General features: G+C 42.8%; 1 protein-coding gene across 1 annotated transcript in view; it reads right to left on the minus strand.

Moving 5' to 3' along the window:
• Window positions 1–11607: 11607 nt before the first annotated feature.
• The window catches only part of GAD2 (glutamate decarboxylase 2), a 38298-nt gene continuing 26391 nt past the window's right edge, over window positions 11608–23514 (minus strand). The window contains exons 12-16 of the mRNA XM_080583323.1: window positions 20073–20151; window positions 18178–18327; window positions 16309–16416; window positions 14934–15023; window positions 11608–14264 (exon numbers count right to left, since the gene is read on the minus strand). Coding sequence (XP_080439449.1) covers window positions 14091–14264; window positions 14934–15023; window positions 16309–16416; window positions 18178–18327; window positions 20073–20151 — 601 coding nt within the window. The 3' untranslated portion in view covers window positions 11608–14090. The remainder of the gene's footprint in view (window positions 14265–14933; window positions 15024–16308; window positions 16417–18177; window positions 18328–20072; window positions 20152–23514) is intronic.

A 23514-nucleotide genomic window follows, 5' to 3' on the forward strand; every position in this document is an offset into this window, starting at 1 on the left:
AAACTCCTGTAGTCAATAAAAATCACACATTTCCCATGTCAAGGACCTGCAATTGATCTATAGGTTTAAAATACTCAGCCTGCTGCAAGGGCTGCACTTGCACACTTTCCGTATAAATTCAAGTTTTGCTCTTGGCTGCAGGAAAGCCAAAGATTTACATTTGCTTTCTTTCTGTGCACTTTCTGTGCACCTAACTTTTCTCTGTCCCTGCAGTGTGGCTCCCGAGCTGAAGCAAGGACATCCTTTCTTGAAAAGACACCCATCTTTCTCCATGAACTGTATGAGGAACTTGGGTGTTTAGGTAGTTAAAGTTTAAAAAATGGAGTTGTCATTTGGAATGGTCAAACCATACTGGTTTAGCCACTGTTTGGTACTTAGCTGCTTTATCCCTAAAGCACTGCAGGCAGATAGAAGGCTTTTGGAAACCGTTACAGGTACATATGGGATAGGGCACCTGGCTCAACAACAGCCCCCCCGTGCTATCTAATGTTGCCCAGAAGCAGAGACAGCGTTGTGCTGGTGCCTTCACTGCTCCAGAGCACCATGAGATAGCAAAGATGTCCTCACGAAAGGCGACTGCTGCACTTCACAGGGTGTGGCTGGCATCTTGGCTGGCTGAAGGCGTTACTGCCAGCCCCAGTGCAAGCTGGAAAATGGGCCAGCTCTAAAACTGAGGCACCTGCCACAGCCAAATGGCCAGCATGTGTCACCTTTTGCTTCCCTCCACACCCAGGTGCTGCAAGCACGTGCACATGGCAACTGTGGTCATTTGTCTTGGTGCACAGCTTCAAAACACCTCATGGGCTGCAGTTCTGAGTGGAGGAATTTTTTGCTTCCTTTGTAAAGGAGTGTTCCCAGCATGATGTGATATTGCAGCACTTTTGACCCAATACAAGCTTTTCCTTCTGCTCCTTTGGCCAAATTCTTGAAAATGCTCTCAGTGGAACACACCTGCAGGAAATCACACATCTTCGCCCACCAGCCCTTTCCTCCTTTCAGCAGGAAAAAAACGCAGACAGTTAAAACCACGTTAACAAGCTGACGGTACCTGTGGGAGCACCTGCTGCCCCCTGAGCCCTCCTGTCCCCGGCCCCCAGCTGTGGCTGTGCTGTGCATTTCAGCTTTTACCTCTGAGCTCCTCCACTGCTGGAGAAGTTTTGACATTGGTTAGTTTTCTCTCATCTCTTTTCAACCCCAAAGATAGGGGTCTGGTGCCCAGGGGTCTGAGTGGAGTGAGGGCAGCGCTATCACGCCATACTTCGCAGGCCCATGAAATTCCTCATTCCACATGGGGCAGCTGCCAGGCTGCCTCTGCCCAGCGGGCACTGACATTCCACAAGTAAACCTTCAGGGGGATTGTAGCAAGGAGTGAGAAAAAAAAATTATGGCTTCATGAGACTGAAATGAGTGAATTTACGCACGGTAATTCTCCTGTGGTGGAAGTTTTTACTGAAGCAAGAGGAAATGCCTTGCCCTTCACAGAGGATATGGGGTCACCTCCCATTCCCGTTCCCATGTGGATGGTGAGAGGTGGCCAGGTTTAAGTTGTTTCCTCTCCCCACTCCTTTGCATTATGCTCACCTTGCTGTCAGGGGCAAGCTGATGCAGAAGGCGAGCACTGATGCGTTTTATTGCAGGTAATGCATGGCTTGCAGCCTGTGGTCCCGTTGGCAGGCAGCACAAGGTTCTGCATGGCAAGCTGGGGCAGATACTTTCCTATAGACTTGGCATAAAGAAAAAACTCCTCTGGAAATGAAATGAAGTCTGGGAGGAAAAAAAAAAGCTGTGTGGGCTCCAAATGGGTCAAATTGGGTTTGATGGCTATGCTGGACAAAAGTGTACTTACTGTCTAAACACTTTCAAACTACATAATTTCTGCATTTTTAAGATGAAGATGTGATATTAATGTTGAAATGGCAGGTTTTGTTGAAAACCTCACTTAGTTTAAAAAACAAAAACAAAACAAGCAAACAAAAACAAATAAGATTAAAAGGCTAAATAACCCCATAAGGAAGTATTACATTCATTTTTAACAGCAGCTTTTTGTTGACAGGAAATGTTTGTCAGCTGTCATGATAAAAATTCATTTCAGATCAATTTGAATAGATTTAAAAAATATTTCCTTTCCTTACCATTGAACTGAAAAATCCATTATTCTTGTTCCAGCTCTCTTCACTGTCTTCTTTCTTATGTCTTCAATTTTCCATCTTCATTATTTAAGGTAAATGTGATTTCCCTGTTTGACTGTCAGACTACAGAAGCTGCCATCCAGTCTTGGGTGCCTATTCCTATTACCTGATGCACACAAACTGAGTATTTCCCCCCCCAAAACCAGGTGCAGGTCAGGTATCAGGCTGCTCACAGCATGAGGCCCTGGAGAGGCTGGGCCAGGCTGCCTCCTCCTGCTTCAGCCAGGCCAAAATGTGCGTGGGCCAACCCTGCACGGGGAGGTGGAGAGAGACCATGAGCACTGCTAAGAGGAAAGCTCACTGAGGCATTGCCATGGGTGAGGAGAAGTACTTCGACATGGATGAGGGGATGTCTTGCAGCCATGGTGACAAGTCAGGACTCCATGTGGTCTGCCTGGCGGGCCCTGCCTCACCCCAGGGCTCAACCGATTTGTTAGGAGCCCTAAACGGCATCCAAACAGATGGACATTAGTTCAGGCAGCGCAGACATCATGTAAATGATGTGGTTCATAAACTCAGTCCAAGCCCATTTGCAGTCAGTGGGAGTTTTGCCATGGACTCACGCAGAGGCTGGATCAAAATGTGGCTTGTGTGTGGGGTGCAGAGGAGCAGGATTTACAGCTACCTTCCTCCAGCGTGGATCTGTCAGTAACTAAGGCCACAAGGATGTTTCATCACCTGCTCACTGCTGCACTGGGTTAATTTTTAAGATGAGTCAGGGTATGAGAGGTCACCCAGCTGGAAAGATGAATTGGAGCCACCACCAGCCGGACCTGACTTCTGTACATCATTGGGGTCCAGACCAGGAGCATCTTGCTGCACGTAGTGTCGATGCCTCTCCCCTCATTTCTGGTCCCAAAGGGAATTCACAGCCTCTTTCCAGCCACCCTGCTCCTGCCCCAGCCTCTCCTTGCTCCCCTGGCCCTGAAGGCACAACCTGAACTAGCTCCATGCACTGTCTTGGCTTCTTAAAATCCCATAATATCTATACAAAAAAATGACTCGTGTCAACACATAGCATGACCAGAATATGTAGGCAAAACAGGCTGACAAATTAGAAAAATACACAGAAGACTGAGTTTGTTTTCCCAGTCCTGGTTTTAAGGGACAAAAAAGCACACCGGGGTCCTCCTCCAGCAGAGCTAACTGGAGCAAGCCTGAACTCACATTTTCTCTTTCTTTTTGTTTTTACTTTGTTACTTCAAAATACAGTCACAAATTTAATCTTCTTGATTTCTTCTCGCTCACAGTACTCAGATTTGAGAATCTGTTTCAGAAATTTTCTGCTGAATTTTTAATGATTTAGGAGGTGACAGATAACTGTGGTTAGGGTAGTGTAGCAGCAGTCTGGGGAGCTGGCAGTTCATGAGGTCATTGCCTTTGCGAAAGAAAGGTAATCACCAACATTCCCTAAGTTTGTTGTAACGTTGATCTCCTGAGACCTCAACAGATCTCTTGCTGCATTTGATTCCCTAATAATTAACTTCACGTTGGTCTACAGAACTGGCACAATCTTGTGTCGTTGAAATGAGTTGCAGGAAGTCACAAGTTAACTCCAGGTTGCTGCCTGGAGTCACAAAAAAAAATGCAGCTGGAAGGACTTCAGGACGGTTCCTGGTCCACCCTTATGCTCAAAACTAGGTCAGCTGTTTCTCTCTGTCTTAACATTTAGCCACCCTGTTCTGGAGACAACCCATGGCATCCCAAAGTAATCTGTTTCAAACCTTTATTACCTTTACCACTGGAAAACTATTTCTAATATTGAATCTTTTCTGCTAGAGCTTCAACACGTTATTTCTTCTCTGAGCCTTCAAGGCCACAGAGAAAATCCTTTTCTACAGCAAACTTCTTAATGTTAGAAGATTTTCATCATAATTTTGACATGGTTTTCAGGCAGACAGCTCCAGTTCTTTTACTATTTCCTCGCAGGTTGCACATTTTTAGATCTCTAATAATTACTGATGCTGTCATCTTAATGTCTTCCTGGAAGTGTGATGCCTAAAACTGAGTATTATGTCCCAACTGAGGCTGTACCTGTCATCACTGGAGAGCAGAACAGAGGGATGACTCAGTCTGTGTTGCAAACCATTTTCCCTCACATAGATTCCAGGATTCCATCCTTCATATCTCTGACGGGATATTGTTCGCTAATAACTGAACCTGTTTTTTGAAAAGCTGCTGCATAGCCTACTGCCCCTTCTGTGAGTGATTTGTCCTGCTTGAAGTACCGTTCTTACTTGCTTTTACTGAGCTTTAACTTTTATTTATTTATTTATTTATTTTTAAGACTATTTACCCAGTTTGCCAAAATTGGTTTGAATTCAGTTGTTGCCCTTCCACTGCTCTTCCCAAACTTCTGCTTGTCCTTGCATCATACTATATAGGCACTTGACAAACGTATTCTGTATTTTACTGTCCAAGTCATCAGTGAGAACCCTGAATAAAGTCACACTTGGGACAGGCCCCTTCAAAGCCTCTAGCTGTATGACCCACAGAAAACTCTCTGGACACATTTATAAACCAGTTTTGTACCAGTCCCTACACAGGTTCCTCCAGACTATCTGCCAGCAGAAAGGATTAAAAGCATTTCTTGCCCCTACAAGCACCAATGAACACTTTATCAGAGTACATTGGTGTGGATTCAGATCTTGTTAGACGATATTAGAGAGTGGACCCGAGACTCCATGGTGTTGTTTTTGAAGGTCCCAACCACTGAATGAGAGGGGTGGCTGCCTCCTCTAGGAGCCTTTCTTGATCTTCAGCCTATTTTGTGTGCTGCCCAGTGTTTGTTGCTCTCCCTGTGGCAATCCATCCTGGGATGTGACTCGACGTTTGTTCATGTTCAATGACAAAGAGCAATGACTATGCAGTAACACAGCAGAGGATGACGGACACCAACAGCCAACAGCTCGTGCACGGTCCTGGCATTGAGGTTAGGGATGGGTGGCCAGAAACCAGCACCCACCCTGACTTTTGTAAACTTCTGCTTGCAGAATTGCCTTGGAAAGTAAGGACCTCTAGGTAGGGTCATAGCAGCTGAAGCAGTAACAGAGGCCATTGTCCCCTCATGGGGACTTACTGTACAAGGCAGATAAGAACACAGTCATTTCCATTCAATTATTTTATGGCACTGAGCTAAACCCTGATGCAAATGACATTTGTCTTCCTAAAGGAGGGGAAGATAGAGAAACAGAGTGCTGGAGTCCTTGCTGGGCAGGAATTGGGCTGCTGCAGTCACTGCAGGGCAGAGCCTGGCTCGTGCCATGGTGAGCAAAGGTCCTGTGACAGGGTGAGATTGCTCAGGGGTGAGAAATACTTGGGCAGCATTATTTCCCTCTCCCCAGAACAAGGACAACAGGGAGCATCTTGGTTGGGCTGGGAAGCAGGAAAGCATAGAGAAGAGAGCTACTAATGGCATTGCTCCAAAACGCTGTCCCTTCTGCTCTTTTTGCAGCTATGCTGTCTGCTTGCATTGGGCTCTGTGGTGACCTTTCCTGTCAAATGTGTCCAGTTTCCCATTGAAAAGGATTAGCTGGTTCGCTCTGAAAACAGGCCTGGGAGCAAGCGAGGTTACCTACAATGTGGAAAAAGAGCCAGACTTTCTGTGTGGGAAATATGATAGTTGGTGATCAATAGCTACAATTTATTTGAGATTCCTACCAGAGTTACTGCACAAAAATTGCTTTCAAGAACGATAATACACCAGTAATTTCAACTTCATTGCAATTGAGACATCTACAATCAGATCCAATCACTGGAAGGTTTTTTGAGTTTGATTAATTCTCTCTCTCTCTCTCTCTCATTCATAACGACTGTAGCAGAAATAGCTGAAGAAAAGGAGAAAAGTGATTGCAAATTGTCATCTGTAGCAGACAAAGTCTGCCACAGTGGTAAATAAAAGGCAGACTGTTTCAGAAGCAATGGCTAAGTAGTACGATGATCCATGCGTACCTTTTGGGTTGCCAATGTCATCCCAACAATACATGCTCTGCTTGTAGATTTTCCTGCAGCACCAGCTCATAAAAACATGACGCTGTGAATTAAGAGAAATGGCAAAGGGGGCAATGAATCAACACAAATTGAACCGCATTATGCACAAACAAGGCACTAAGGGAAGTGTTCGCATCAACTGACACTTTTGAGCACTACTTATTTTGTATTTCATTTTAATGTGATTGTTTCTTTCAGTTACTGACATCTACTGAAATTTTAGTAAATGTGAAATGTAAATAGACAGATCTCTTCAGTTAAGCATGGAAAACACCTCTGTAGGAAGCAGTCACACAGCTCATTTGTATTGAAGGTGAAAGGATAGCGTGAGATACAGAGGCCCTTGCAATATTTCATAACCCTGTCATTTATCATTGCCTATTGGATTCTAAGTCCCGAGGCAGCTGATTGGGTCTGTAGACTGCAAGCAGGAAATGATTATATTTGTATCCAAAACTATTATAGAAAATGACCCAACAGTGATCTTGCAGTCTAAAAATTTCTAGTGAAGCTTTTGTTCAGAATTGTCACAAATGTCCCTGACAGTAAGGGTCTACCAAAGGCACCCTGCATGGTATTAATAACATCCTCATCAACTCTCATTAGTATCACTGTTAATATGGTTTAATTCTCATTCTCCCAAATTGAATGTAAGACGGCTTGTCTGGAGTAGTTGCCTAAACATGGCGCAAGAGCTATAGCCATAGAATAAGGGATGGGGAATATATGTGGAAACAAATCCATTGCAAGGGATTCATAACTTGCTTGGATCTGTCCTGCTCCCAGGCAGGACCTCAGTGTCCACTGCAGGAGGAAGGAATAATATCCCACTCCACCTAGGAAAGGCAGCTTTGTTGGCCCAGTTTCTGGGAATCCTCTTTGCAAGCACTGTGCAAAAGCATCGTCCTAGTTTCCTTGAGCTTCCTGCAGCCAGGAGGTGTTGTCAGACACCTTGGTGGGAGTCATGCATCTGGGCACGGGTGAAAGGGAATAGAGCAGCTCTGCATTCCCTGTGTGCCAAAGTCAAATTTGTTGGGAGAGGAAACCAAAGAGAGAACTGTCTGCAAACTTCTTATTTTATTTCCATGGTCTCTCCTGATGAGAAGGAAAGATTGGTGAAAGGGAAAAATCCTCATGTGAGACGAAATCCTGAGGCAAGCTTTATGTACCAAATCCTTTTGATGCTTTCCGATCTCGAGCTCATTGTAAGAGCAGCTGCCTCTGCCAGCATTACAACATCAGCTGCTACGAGGCTGTGGCTTCAGCTGGGTGCCAATGTAACACAAACAGCCGTGGTTCAGCTGAATGGGGAAATTAGCTGGATCAGCTTTAGCAGAGTAAGCTATGTGGCAGGAGCTGCTGTGGAGCAGCTTCCCATGGTGGGCATTGCCTCTGCACAGGAGGGTTCACCGGGGGAGCTCTGCTGGCAGTCCCCAGCCACGCTGCCTCATCGCTCTTTATAGGCTGTCTCTAAAAAGCTGTGCTCTGCAGCTACCTATTACAACACAAGCCATTTCCTTTTAATTCCTCAGAGCAGCAAAAGTGTGTTTACATCAAGTTCCAAACATCTGTGCTTTGTCCCAGAACCATTTTCATTATCAGGACAGGGGAGGATGGGAAGGAAAATAGAAGTCCATCCTGCAGGCAGTGCAGAAGTGTGAGAAAATGGAAATGTATAGGATTATATAAAATAATAATAGAATAATAGTATCAAGACAATGGGACAAATTACGTAAACTAGTCTTGTACTTCCTGTCTTGCATGCTAGTTTGATGTCTGTTGAGCAGAGTGTATCTTCTGGCTGTTACATATTTAAAATATTGTGTGATCGTAGTGCCCAGGCCAGATGCCAGGCACTGTTCCTTGTGATGCAAAATGAAATGTTTTAGAAGGAGAGGTTGCATAGTTGTGTGGTTTTTAAGCTCTCCTGATTTGTGACCCTCTAAAATCTCTCTGTGGACTGAGGACCCCTTTAGAAATGTCGCATACTGCAGAGCAGTACATGAACTTGTTCTTCCCAGTCATCAGTCATGGGTCTCTGAGAAATCAGCCGTGTGGGTTTACGGGTCACAGACTGCGAATGAGTGGTGTAGTGGGCTGGGATTAAGCCACCTGGGTTCCTACCATGGGAGTTAGGTATCTGAACACATCTGAAAGACTTGGCACCAGGTATCAGTTGGAGTGAGAGCACGTACAGGGACAGCTATTGCAGAGCGTTTGGACAACCGGAGGTTCTCCCCCTAGCTTAATTTGTGACTTTTCTGTGCCCTGAGAAACAGCCTTTGCCCTGTTCGTGCACTGTGAACTTACAGATTTTTCATCCATCTTTCTAATGCAAGAATTTCAACAGCAAAGCACACAGGCTTTTATTCTAACACAAAAAGAAGCACATATTCCTTTTCTCTGACTGAAATCTCAGACCCAATTTCTTGCTCCACAGTACACTGCAAAATCTATACACCTGCCTCCTTCGGTGCTGTAATGAAGAGAGCTGTGACCTGCAGCTGTTCTGTCTTCTCAGTGAACAGCAGAGCCAGGTCTGTAATTCTCCCAGCTGCAGCACTTGGCTTTCCCTGAACGGTAAGATTGCTCCCTTTAGTCAGGCTGGTCAGGTAGAAAGCTGATAGTGCAGACATTATCAGGCTAAGACATTAGTGGCAGTATCCTGTGGATTTCTGTGGGGCTCCCTTTCTACCTAGGATGATTTTCTACTGGCAGCTAGCCTAGCTAAATTGGATGAAAGATACACTATCCCTTGAGTTCTGATTTGCTTTGTTTCTTCCTTAACCATGCTGGAATATGAGTTTAAAGCAACTGACTTGATATTTAAACTTGCCTTTCTCTGAACTGTGTGCTGTAGGGAAGGTGAAGGCACCTCTCTGGGAGGAGGCCATTTACAGTAAAGCAGGAAGCATTCACGAGAAACCCCAATCATGGAGGTTTGAGACCCAGCCACCTCATCGGCCATGTCCTTGGATGGTCCATCTCGTGGTGTCAGGCCAGCTGGGCTGACAGCTTCCGCCTCCATCTGCCCTTCAGCCTCTCTGGGGCTCTGACCAACACAGCTCCAGGGCTAAGAATTTGCAGGAGGCGCGGGAGGACACATCTGCCTTGTAGTTTGTGCATTAGCCTCCCAGTAGCTACCAGCTACTGAGCATCGCTTCTCCAGGCAAACCTCAGGCCAAGAAAATGCTTTGGACTTCTAAATCATGTATCAGTTCTTGCAAAAACAAACAAACAAACAAACAAACAAACAACAAAAACACCCACAAACCACCACCACCACCAAAAAGCCCCCAAAAGCCTCACAACTTTTACATAATTTGACATGTGGCTTTTTAGATGCGAGCACACAGCCCAGTCTGAAGTTCTGCTGGCCATGAGTGGTGCCTAAGATGGTTGTGAATATATTTTCTAGTTCCTCACGGCCCATAGGCATCGTCAGTAAAATGTGCTGCTGTGCTTTACTGACAACATGCGGTTTTGCACTCTGTATCAAGAAATGGACACAGTATTTATTTATGGAAGAATGGCTATCTTCAGTAAAAGGGTATCTTCAGTAAGGAGCTAACTGTCAGTCTGGATGAAATTGTGACCCTCAGAGTAAAATTCCAGAATACAGCAGATGCCAACTGTGTCAGAGTTGCACAAGGCCACCATCAGGTCTGCTCATTCAGCCAGCCTCTGCTTCACAGAACCTGGTTTATCTGCGATTCACTAAACCAGAATTTATTAAATCCAAATTTTAGAAGTAAACTATGAAATACTTCAATAGCACTGAACACACTCAGTGGACTGTGCTGTGATGGATGTGAGTCAATTGGGTTGGCTCAGAGTAGGTTTTGAGGCCTCCCCAAACTCTGCAAAGCTCTTCCTTCTTCCCCTCCATCCTTTCACAGCAGACTGTCTCCAGGGTGGGGCCACTCACTGATATTGTGCTTCTCCTGGTGTTAGCTTGGACCAGGACCATCCCATGCTAAAAGAAAGGATTGCCACTTCTTGGACTGAGGACCCTAATCTTGAACTAGACTTTTAATTGAATTTGCAGGCTGCGTTTCAAAAGAACCTTTAAGAAAAAAGGTCCCATGGTTATGAAGATGGTTGAGATGCTCACGTACATCCATGTTGTGGGGAAGGGGCAAGAGGGATGAAAGAGGCGTGAGAAGGTAGAGAAGGAGGTCTGGTGTGGAGAGGCAGACACAGCCCAGTGGGGTGGTCAGAGGACCTGAGGGACTGATGGCTCCTGGGACCTTCAAGTGATTGCACAGTGGCTTGGGAAATGGCCAATGCAAGCTTGCCGTGAGGGTATGCTTCTGCAGTGAGATAGGTCATCTCCTCTTCTAGATCCATGGCTCTCCCCATGCAGAGTGCTCTTCTGGGGGCCTTGTGGTAAAGAGCAGAGAAACAGCAAAACAGCTATAGTTACAGCTAAAGTCTCATATAGCCAAAAGGAACCAGTCTTCGTGGAGAGCTGTTATCCAGGTTCTCGTGATATCCTCTTCTTTGTCAACTTCATTTTGCCTTCCTTCAACGTGGCCAGGAGGTTCTTGGCTGGGACAGGCAGATCTGCTCCATCCCCATCTCACAGGGACACGCCACGCAGCTCTGGGTGTGAAGAGTTTACAGCAAAGCCCAAGCTTCATGGACACATGGGAGTAGGCAAAAATAGGAAAACTGCTCCCTGTCCCAGCACCAAAGAGCTTCATCAGGGTAAGGAGGATGTGCTACTGCCCAGCATCTTCTCCAGCTCTGTTTCTCCTTACAGAGTCTCTAGCTGGGCTCTTACTAAGTACGGGGTATAGGCATTAATCACAAATTCTACTGCAGACTTCAGATACACAAAACCTCATCTCAGACAAAAACTTCCTGAACAGCATCATTTTGTTTTCCTTCTCTGCATCTGCTGTAGGCTATGAAGCTCTTCAGAGAGAAGGAAAATAGGGCACACAGAACTTTGGAAGAATGAGGCCAGGGGAGACATGCAGACTAAAATCTTAATTTTTGCATCCGTTGTTTTGTCTTTTATTATTATTTTTTAATTATTTTTTAAATTTTATTTTATTATTATTTCATGGCCCTTTTAAATTGTTGCCATCATATAGTTTGTGTCACCCTGGAAAGCATCCTGACAACTTCCACTGTGCTGGAGGCTGATTACAGTCTATGGTTAATTTGCAGATAAGTGCTCATAGAATGAAAAGACAAAACAAAAGACAAAAAATTGTTGAGCTTGTCTGAGGAGAATAAAGCGACTAAATCTGTCTTGTAAAGATAAGGTAAAGGAATAGCAGATGGCAGATTTACACTTGTATGTTGGTGCCAAGTATTGCCTCAAAAAGGGTCTGGTGATGGAATTGTTTTTATGTTACGATAATTAACAGAATGAATCTTGCCATGAAAAAATCCAGAAGGAGACACAGAAAAGCAGTACAATTAAACATTCTCTTTATTGGGGCCTTGCTCCAAAGTGGCACAAGTGATAAATATGTTTTCTGCTGACAGTGCCCATCAGTGCTGCTAATGAAAAGACCCACAGTCACATTTTACACTTTTATTTGGATTTAGATCAACAACACATATAAGATACTTTGGTCAAACACAAGAACAGGTTGCTATGCCGCTCTTTCCGGGCTGCAATAAACATAGTAAAGTGGAAAAAAATGCTGGTTCTCCTGGAACACCGAATGTAAATCTTGGATTGGCACATACAGCTAATAAATACATCGTATGCACTTAGCACTTTAAAACAGAATTGCACATGCAAGATGTAACCAGGCTATTCATCACCTTCATCATCGTCCCTGTACTATTTTTTTTTTAATGCTTTCTGCTTGCCTTTTTCACGGCAAGAAAGACTGTAATTTGCTGCTCTACTCAGTATTTCAGTGATTAGGCTGGTGATTTTGACACGTTCAGCAAAGGTCACATTGAAGTCCTTCCTGACAGAATTGGCATCTCCTCTATAGCTCAGCTCACTCCATTATGCACTGTAGGCAGCAATGGAAATCCACCAAAGTGAGGTGAGAGGTCTGCCTGAAAGCTGACAAGAAGAGGTTAATACCAAGCAAAGATACAGTAGAGGGACTGGCGTGAATGCAGCTCTTACAATATCAAGAGTAAATACCACTACCACACAAATAATGACATATCAATAATATATTGTACAAGCTTATACAGCAACACATGTTGATTTGCAACATTGTACAGTTTAAATCTAAAGTGCACAGCCTCAATCTGAGGTGACAAAACAGTACTATCAATATAATAAAGGCAACACAATTACAGACACAATTTATTTCCTTCTTAGTTCATGTCCTCATGATATTACATTAATACTTCATTTATGTATTTTAGATTAAATTAAAACCACATTGCACTTCTTATTTTCTCTTCAAGTATTTTAGAGCCAGCAAAACCATATTGCTTTACAAACAGAAGTTGGCTGTTTAGGCGAAGTTAAACCAAAACTTCAGTAGGGTTATAAATAGGCAGGCCTAAGCCCCGTAATTCATACTAATGCTTCCAGATACCGAGGGGAAAGAGGATAAACTTCAGCTGCCATCTCGGAGTCACCACTAATGTTAAGGAATGATGCAGCACATGAATTCTGCAAGAGCTGTGCCTGTGAAGGCCAGTGAGGCTCCGTGTGGACTGTTCTAGGCAGATGTAGCCTAAGCTCATTTTTTTTTCTGCAATTTCAAAAGCCATGGCAAACAGGGATGTAGCCCAGTACTGGGAGAAGCCTCTGACAAAGTTTGTTACTTACGCTCCATCACTGCCATTTGGACTATAGTCACGTTTAGTTTAGGCCTTGTCCTGCAGACCTGTACATCTGTGAGAAGTCTTTACCCTCTTAATGTAGCTTTATTTAGAAAGAATTTCAGTCAATTTGTATTTTCAGTGTAGCTTTGCACTGCACATAGAGGAAATTGTTACAACATAAGCATTTATTCAGACACATTACATTTTTTGGATAGGCTTTTTTACCACAGGACAAAGAAACCATCCAAATACAACCTTATTTCAGTCTTGGTTAGCACTGTATACTGATTGTGCGTCTGCTTAGTTAGGCCAAGTGGGAAACATAATTAGGAATAATAGCATCCTATTGTTGTACTGTAATTGATCTTATTAAGTGGTTTTAAGAGCTGCAGTACTCTTGAGGTTTTTTCAGTAATCAGTCCTGGAGATCCACAATCCATGTGACATGGAGAAATGAGGTATGGGTACCTCTTCAGAATGTATGTGGGCTTATGGTTTAAAATAAGCAGTAATAAACATTTGAGGCACCTCCATCAAAAGAAAAAGAATTCTAGTTAATTTTCAGCTTCTGTCCTTGCAGTTTTATAACCCATATAAAATAAAAATATATAGTTTACAAAATAGGATTTTTTAATATATATATATTTTTCCTTTTGTAAAACTATACCTATTTAAATACATTTGAAATGTTGCTATAGGTAAATTAGAAATTCTTTTCTAATACTACGAAAAAGGCAAAATACTTTCACTTTTAAACATACAGCTTGTATACTCTGTTTCTCGCTACCCCCTCCCCCTTCCCCCAATTTGACTTTGTCACCATTTTGGGCAAATTTTGCATCATTCAGTCTGATTGCTTTTCATTTGAAGTAGTCACTGTTAAAATTTGGGGTAACATTTTAAGTATCTTCTGTTCTTCCTTATTTGTTTCAATGCAGCTTTTTGTGCAGCTAATTATTAAAGAGGTATTCTAAAACGCAGGAAAGGACTTTAAAGGAGCCATGTTTCTTGATTTTAAACTGTACTCTACTCCAACGCCACAATATAGAAATAGATTTACTTTGGAACAAACTACAAATACATTCGCACAGTTTGTGACAACTTAATTGTCTACTTAGAGGTCCAGGAACAGACTTTCACACCCGCCTATTATAAATCTTGTCCCAGGCGCTCTATTTCGTCAATCAGGAAATCAATGTCCTGATGAGTTGCTGCTGGGTTTGAGATGACCATCCGGAAGAAGTTCACTTTGTCTCCCAGAGGCTGATAGCTCACCATGGTCGTCCCATACTCCATCATCCTGGCTTTTATCACTGGTGCCACCTGCAATGGCATACAATGAAAAGCAGGGGATTATTTTTACTAATAGTAATATTGTTATTATTACTATTATCATAACAAAAAGTGGAGTATGTTTTCTTTTTTTCTTTTTTTTTTTTTTTTATAAGGATGAACAGTTACAAGAAGTGTTAAAATGAAAATATGTCCAATGTTAATAAAAAAAGTTAACCTCTGTTAAGGAGTAAATGGCTTATTGGAAAGGCATTGGGTTTATCTGGTCTCTTTGCCCAGCTTTTAAAACCATGGGGGAATTTTCCCTCTCTACTTTCTCAGTATTGCTGACAGGTAACTGGACACAGTAACTTGTGCTCGTAATGCTCAAAAAATTGTTGCAATCATTTTCCATCTTCTTTTTGTATGCCAGAGTGCCATAGTATTACCACGCAATTATTACATTTGCTGGGTTTACCAATTGTAGTTTACTGTAACCAAAGTTGAATACACACTCTAGAGAAGAGGCAAACCCAAGGAATACCAAATGTGGAGACCAAAGCATGATGGTGCCAGTTTACCTGCAGTAAAATGACGATGGATGTGTCATTTGCCAGAATAAAGTGACCTGAGCCCATACTCTGGAGCTCATTCTGGGGCCTGCCTGCCTGTACAGATTTCACTGTTCACCGCCCAACATCCTGGGGGAATGCTTCTTACCTTCATAAGGCGGCTCATCCTTTCTTCGTTGTCTTCCATGCTACGCAAGCTGGGAGGTATATACCAGAAGCAGACATTTGTGTGCTGAGGCTAAACACAGAACAATAATGGTTTATGCTGCAAGAAATGCTCATAATATCTCACTTGCAATTAAACTCATGCCTTTCCCCCTCTCATGCATCATATTGTGACAGCAATCAATGGCTTTCATTACTGTAGTCCGCTGAGAGTCATCATCATCATTAATACAGAAAGGATAATTTTAGGCAATTTATTCCCAGGATGTCAGATGCGGAAACACATCACCCAGCTGTGCAAATATATTTATCCCCTACTGAGAAGCATCTAGATTTTGTAGGTGCTGTCCCCCACGGAGGCTGAAGGGAATATGGATAAGGCAAATGCCTATTACAGATAATTTAGAGGCAAGGACCGTGTCATTTACTATTATGACATGACAGCATAATGTAAAATCTGACCCTGTAAACAGGAGTCACAGGCGGTGCATGAGATAGTCTAAGATTTTTTTGTACATTTAATGAAATTTATTACTTCTCCATTTGATTCAGCTAGCTCCTGAATTAATATGTATGCATCACAATGCCTTAGCTACTTCAACTTACTTGGGAGCACCAAGTGGAAAGGCAAAATCAGTTGACATTTTCTGTATTTTTGCAATCTCCCAACAGTTGCCTGCCTCACCGCGTTCCTCTTCGCTGGATGCTAAATGCATGAGTTAGAGCAGCCCTGACTGCTGTCAGTATCTTTACCCATCATGAGACTCAGTGGACCAAATTCAGTGATGATGTGTAAGGTGTGGGAACTAAATTACATAGTGGCATACAAGTGTGGATCTGTGATCTCTGTTGGAGGCAGAAGGGTGACATTTATCCTTGTGCTGTGGGTACTTAGGCACTGTGGGTACTTAGGGACTGCAACACGGATGGTCCCCACAGGTCACCCCAGGTCCCTGTGGGGCCCCCGTGCCTGCTCACTAGAGGCTGCTGATAAATGAACTTTGCACAAACAACCTTTCACAGCTACATGGGGCACTGTAACCCACATTCCTAACGGGCCATGGAATTACAAAACCACAACCTCTTTTTATTGTTTGAAATCTGGTTCTAATTGTGCGTGTGCTGCTTTACCCTAAGATGCCTGTGTTTAGGTTCAGTGGGGTGAAACTGTACGAACTGGTAACTTATGCACAGCTGCCTTGTCCCTGGATCCCATAATGAAGAGAGTTATCAGCACAACAGGTTTTGTTACAAGGGACGCTGGTTTTTGCTATGTGCTCTTTGGTTTGAAGTGTTGGTAGCATCTAAGGCAAGTGTTGCTGATCAACTGGGAAGAAAAAAACAGTTGCAGTACATACCTTTCCATCAAACACCATTTCATACCCTTCTCTGTTCTTTATTTTGTTGTATAGGTATTCTGCAAGTTCCAAGCACTTATCAATTTGTGCTTCAAATCCTGTGGTTCCCTTTAGAGGAAAAAGGAAAAAAAAATAATGATGTGACTCTCTGTTCTGTGACCAGAAGCAGTGAAAGGACCACGCAGCACTCACCACAGCACCAGCACAGGTCACCTCTCTGAAGTCTCTGTGGGACAGATTAAGGATCTGATTCTGTTTGATGAAGGATGCTTTCCTGCACGCAGTTCGTGCACCTATAGGTCTTGCTGCTGACTCCCTGAATGCACAATATGCCCCTGATAATACTTGTTTCTCAGCAAAATATTGGTAACATTGGTGATAAAGGGTGGCCTCATCCGTAGATTTTGGAGAGAGGCCTGGGCTGGCACAGAAGATTGTCTCCACAGGAAGATGCTGAGTTGCATACATGGGGAATCTGGGGCCATTTTTAGAATAGGGGGCTTTAATCTCTAAGAGGTAATGAGCCGGGGCTTTTTCCAAGAATAATCCTTTTTAGTTAAACACAAAAATAAGCTTTCAGAGACCAGCCTGATGCTGTGGAAATGCACATTTTGTTCAAATACTGCCCTGCCTCCCTGGTGTTTTTCCCCTTTTTATTCTAATTGACACCACATCAAGTCAGAAGCCGTGTTTTTGAAGAGCTCCAGCAAATCCTGCTTTTTCTTCTCTGGCAGAAGTCATAATCCTCTGTCTGTGACATCATAATTGTTCCTGCAGTCACCAGCTGTGATGCCACAAAGGATCCAGCTTTAAGAGGGAGGAAGGGGAACAAACAGCTGGAATAGATAAACCACTTAAGAAACATATATCTTATTTTGTAACATTAATATTACAAATGGAGTGTGAGAAGAGAAAAAGCAGTATAAGACATTGAAAATACGGGGTTTAAAAGAAGAAATGTCTCTGAATAATGGAGGCACATCCCTGCTAAATCTGTTCTGGCAGTGCAGAACTGACTTAAAAGCTCGTGTCATTATCCCTCTGTATACAGAGATTTTGAAACAGGGTAGAGCTAGTGTAGCCCCGGGAGAAAGGCCTGGAGCTGAAGAGAGACATGTGGCTAAAACTGCCTGCCGTGTAGGGGCCCCCAGTTAGTACAACAGCTATTCCAACCTCTGAAAATTGCATCCCCCTTTACAGACTCCCACACCTCCAGCCATGCTTGGTGTCTGCCTCAGAACTGTTTTCAGAGTTTTAATGAAGCACATGAGGATCTTTAAGGCTTTCTGGAAATGAAAACAGTGATGTCATCTCCTCTGAAAAAAAACCTGAGGCAACTTGACATAATGGATTGAATAAATATATGGAAGAACTTATTTAGCACCATTTTACAAATACAGATGAATTAATCTGAGGTGGTGTTTTCACATTTCCTAGAGAACAGATTTTGATGAGTTTTCATCTACTCCTTCACAAGATGACTCCATGCCTACTTAATGTATCGAAACTGGGTATTCCAGTCTTGATTTGCCACGTTTAATTTCTGAGTGTCATTAAAAAAACATCTTTTTACTTCCAGAGATGTATATAACAACGTTCTTAGGCATATGATTTATGCTGTTAGACTCCTACAGTTACACAAAGCAAATGCTACGCAAAGCCATGGAGTTCAAGTTTCAAAATCATGTGTGCTGCTTTGAAGCTAAACTGTTAAAGGTATAAAAAGGAGGAAAACAATAATGTTCTTTCTTTCATGTTATATACATGAAATTCAGGTCAGGTATTTTCTAAAATGATGATCACAGAAAAGAAACCAGTACCCGGTGTGCATTATTTTAACGCAAACAAGTGCACTGCAGGATGTCCTACCTTTGCCCTCCACATCAGCCATAGCTTGAAGACATCAACATGCCGCCCACACTGCAAAGCCTTGTCTCCAGTGTCATAAGACAGGTCGTAGTGCTTATCTTGTTGAAAGAGGTAGGAAGCATGCATTTGATTGCAACTCTGCATCAGCCCCTTATAGAAACAGAGACACATAAAAGTCCTGTTGGCACAAGTGTGGCTACTGTTTCGAGGGTTGCTTTGGGCAAGTGGCTGCACAGCAGAAATTACAAAACACCCAAATTCAGTGGAATATGTGTCCAAGCACAAGAGAAAGGTCAAAAAAAGGACAAAACCAAACTTAGTTGCTCAGTGGTCTAATTCTTTCACACCTTGTTCGGTGTCCAGGACATGCTGGCACCTGACCCACCAATGTGTAATCCACTCCCAGAGCCAAGGTGTTATTCAAATGAAGCCTGGACTTTGTGCTTCTTAGCATCGTCATGCGTAAGTTCATTTTTGGATCTCACTCTTTATTCCGTGATCTGGTTCCTTTTCCTCCTTTCCTTGGAAGGCGTTCCTCTGGTTGACTCAGACCAGGCCAATTTGGTGACTAATGTAAATATCATCACACCACTTTTCTAGTTGCTTTGGTGTCTAAAATTCTGATTGTCATTGATTTTGTCCTTTTTATGTAGGCACAGCTCTTTTCCGAGAAAGATATCTGCAAAGCCCCCAGCTCAGGTTGGATGCCTAAGTGGTACAGAAAGCTTTGAACAGACAAAAGAGCATATGGCTTTTAAACGGCCAGCTAGAGCTATTTCTGGGTTGCAAGATACTGTTCAGAGAGGCAGCTTTGTGGGAGGGCCAGCAGGCAACAAGGGGAAGAACCTGGCTCATGAAAGCATGGTTCAGCTTTTTAAGTGAAATGCAGAGAGTCATGTTCTGGCTCTCATGAACTCCACAACCAAGTTTAAGATATACCTTGTATATCTGTTGCCTAAAACTGCAATTTCCAGCCCAATAAGAAACAAAACTTGGCTGTTTATCATCAAGTCCAAGCTTTATGTGTAACTCAAAACTGAGACAGTAAAATGAAGGGGGGAAGGAGGGGGAGGACTGGTTTTCTCTTAAACTGAGCCATCTGTTCTTGCCAGAGGTCAAGGATGGTACTGACTTCATCAGGTGGGATTTGTTTCAGGGAACTGACCCTGAGGGCAAATAAAAGTCAGCTTCTCTATTCCTAAGCGCAATCACTTTGTATACAATCTGTTGTACAGCTGTTAGCAAAACAGCAACCAGCTTTTTGATAGCTGGTCTAGTAAGTAGTGGTTGTATAGCAGCTGTCCCAGTAACCGATGGTTTTATGGAAATTACAGGCTTGAAGGGTAATTCAAGTTCTAGTACTGAATGAAATGTCTACTTCTTATTCCAAGCGAACTTCAGTCTTCCCTTTTTATTTTCATGTGCCCTGAAGTGGATATATGGATCAGAGCTGTATTGAAATATCTATCATAAAAGTTTAGAAAGTGTAATGATGCCGAGATCCCGGAACAATTGTCGTACTGCATTTATACCACACCGTTCATCCTAAGAGGATGAGATTTTGCCTACAGCCACTTTTTATGCTACACAGAAGCCAGCGTGGCTACATAGCTAGGCACCCACAACTTAACGATAGACATTATGAATACAAAGCCACAAAACTCTGTGAAGATATTGCCATTAATTGCATCTATCATTTCTGCTTGACAGCTACTTTAATTCCCTTTTGCACTCACAGCTTTGAGTACACAAGTAGAAGTCTATTTCTCAGTTTCTTTTATAACCTTCATCACATTAGCAAATGCTAACTATGACACACATACGGAGAAAACATGCAGGAATGCAAGAAGGAAAATGTCAGAAGAGACCAGAGAAGCAAGTATTTTGGGACATACCTCTTCTCTTACTAGCAAGGCTGAACACTGCAGTGGGACGCCCATCATCTTGTGCGGGTTCCAGGTCACTGAGTTGGCCCTGGGAGAGCAAACCACATGAAGCTCAGACACTGTGGTGAAACCATGGAGATATTTAGTAGTAATCAGAATAATAACAAACATAGCAAGGCGCACCTTTTTCTTTTTCTTTTCCTTTTTTTTTCTTTTTTTTTTCTGAAGAAGCAAAGCTGAAAGTAATCATGGCTAATTGGGAAAGCAATGCCTTCATAAGGGACCCAGCTCTGGATTGTTTTTGGATGACAATTTCGGCAACTTATCACAAGATAATTGCTCTATCCACTACATTTAATTAGTATTAAACTTTCTCGGGAGTCATTTATACTTCATAAACATACGGTAAACTTCTCAAAAACACCCACTTGACTGATGAACTTCCTAAAGGCACACAGCTGATCAAAGATGTACATAGGAAGGTGGCAGACTAGCAGATTCCCTCTCATCGAGTTCCATTTCAGTAAGATTTTAGTAATTAACGCACACAAATATTTCTGAAAATTTCTTTACATACTTCTGTGTACTTCTGAGTCTCTGACTCTCTTGGAAAACCTGGCCAAAAGTAATTTTTCTAGTTGCTGTGCTGATGGTAAATTTTTGTAGCTCTTTGATTTTAGGTTGGCTACGGTAATTCACATGACTGGAGGACTGGGTACAAAATTACCACAGTAATAAGCACAGAATTGATTCACCCTTCTACAGAAGAGCCTGTGCCTGCCTGCCCTCAGGACACAGAGACTGCAAAAATAGCTGTCCGCCCAGATCTTGTGAAGAAACAGGGTGCTGTCACAATTCAGACTAGAGACGAGACATTTGGGACTGTGGCAAGTGCTGAATGGCAGATTGTCCAGTTGTTTATTGTTGTAATTTTGTGTTATGCTTGACTGGCTATTTGCTAATTACTATTATTACATATGATGATTAGCTGATAGATGTATACATTTGCATCATATTTGGCAAGCTGTCAAGGATGCACAGTGAATTTTATTTTGTGTAGTACAATGATTGGAGATTTGATTGTGTAAATTGATACAAAGGAGTCAACAGGGGCATATAAATACTTAAAGGACTCAGGATGCACTTGCAGGTAATGTTTTCCTTCATAGGATTTGGAGACAGTTTTATAGATTCATGCTTGTCCTTATCATTTCCTACCAAATTGCTTTCACTCAATCAAAACAAGCAATTCCAAAATGCACATTGGACACCGCAGCAGTTCTGTGCTTTCTTCTTTGCTGTTTAAATGGGACTGCACAAGTGCCTGATGCAAAAATCTGTAGGGAACAGTCTTCCGCAGGCAACATCTGGCCACTTGGCTTGGCTTTTAAGTATTTGGCAGCTTTTAATCAGCTTAGAGTCAGCCATCTGACTACAACACCAGAGCTAATGATTCTGAACATGCATTCAGGTCCACAAATTTCCTTCAATATGATACTTTTTCATTTTTATCTGTGCCTGTGCTGAATCAGGCAGAAATTCCTTAAGAGACTTCTAGGTAACAGTAGTGGTATGGGTTTTTCTTAAGCAAAGGGATTATGTACTGTCAACAGCCAGATATTAATTATCTGCCTAAAACATTTAATTTACCCTAAGGTCACAAATTCATCCCAATTGCATCCAGAAAAAAATAATTATTTAAATAGTAATATCCCACTTTTCATTTGTTTTTCATCAGTTTTTCTGGTCTTGAGCCATCAGTATGTACTTGAAAAAATTGCTGACTGAGAGAAACAGTGAAGGAAAGAAGCTACATGGATCCACAGATGTTTTTTTTAAAGCATTTTGCATTCGCCAAAGTAACTGCACACCAAGCACCTGGGTGATTTTTTGACTGTGGATCACAGACAGAAAAAAAGAAGAGGAAAAGTTTTCCTTTAGAGTTTCCAAATGGATGTCAGGAGAAATTCAAGACTGGCAGAATTTGGTCCTCAGCCATTATTAAAAACAGACTGAGGTGCATTCACTGGCCAGGCACAGCTCTGGGAAGGATGCCCAGACCCTACATGGGAGCGCTCACTCAGATGCGAGCATGCTTTTCTCATGTAGTTGTCAACCCCTGCCTGAGACCCTGGGAGGGGAGCACCAGAGTGCATCTCCTGGCAGTGGCCAGACCTATCTGCTCCAGACACCAAGAGGCACGCTTTCTTCAGGGTGCTGTTGAAATCTGCTGTGCAGGGCCTGGAGGGAATCGTAAGGATAGCCCTGCAGTTCCCCTGCCTTTGATGGTATTTTTTCTGGACTGCCTGTTACCAGAAGGATGGGAAAACTCAGAGCAAGAGTGCTCTATTTAATGGTCCCTTCTCGTCCCTTCCCTATCAAACACAATGCCACTTCTCGTGTATCCAGACCTGTAATGATTGAGTTGTACCATGAAATGGGACTGTCCATAGAGATCGGATCTAGGAAGTCTCTTCTACAGGTGCCCACGTTACAAATCTGGACAAACTGAAGTGAGCTGCTGTGTCCATCAAGCAGGGGAACAGGACTGGAAATGACAAATATCATTAATTTGCCTGCAACATGGAGATGGTGCTTCACAAACACTGGAGGAACTCCAGTGGTGTTCAGGATCTAAGACACACCGCTTGGAAAATTCTCCAACATAGACTCAACCTGACCTTCTCATGCCAGCAGGACTTGGTCAGCAAATTTGGAGGTAAATTCTTTTTTTCAAACTCCATCCTCACAGGCAGCTGGGTAGATAATGCGATGGATATTTGGATATATGTCCTTTTAGGGGAAAATATGTTAAGTTTGGAGTGCTGGAGGCAGTCTTAACTAAAGCATATCAAATTCATAGAACCACTGGCTGCTTTCCAAATTTTGCATGTGAGATACATAAGAATAGGAACAGGATGAGGAAGTTGATTGTAATTTTAATTGGCAACTTGATTTAGAGATAAAAAAAGGCAGGAGGGAGTAATAATTTCATCTCAAGCAGCATGAGCTTCAGAAAATACACAAATGTGAGGACTCCACCTAGCCCAGCATACTGTCTCTAGCAAGTGGCATAACTAGATGTCTGGGAAGAGGGTAAAACAGGGCAAGCATATACAAACTTCCTCCAAATACTTGCTGAGTCCTGTCAGTTGTGGCTCACAGAAGTCCTAAATGTTTTTTCTTTGTCTTCCCTTGAACTCAGGTAAATCTTAACATCCTATGGCACGGAGATCCACAGCTCTACTAAAAGTTTCTGGGTAAGCAGTTGTTTGTAAGTTTAAGCGCAGTCTTTCCAGATGCTGAACTGTTTTGCCATCATTTATGCTCATCTGTGCGTATTTGTAATATTGATGAGCTCATGACTACAACTGTGTATATCCAGACACAGATTTACTGAGGGCATGTTGTTAGCACAGCTGGGAGGGGGGCATTCTCTCCAAAAGTGGCA

Source organism: Anser brachyrhynchus (assembly GCF_964034855.1).
Source record: "Anser brachyrhynchus genome assembly, chromosome: 2".
NCBI lineage: Eukaryota > Metazoa > Chordata > Aves > Anseriformes > Anatidae > Anser > Anser brachyrhynchus.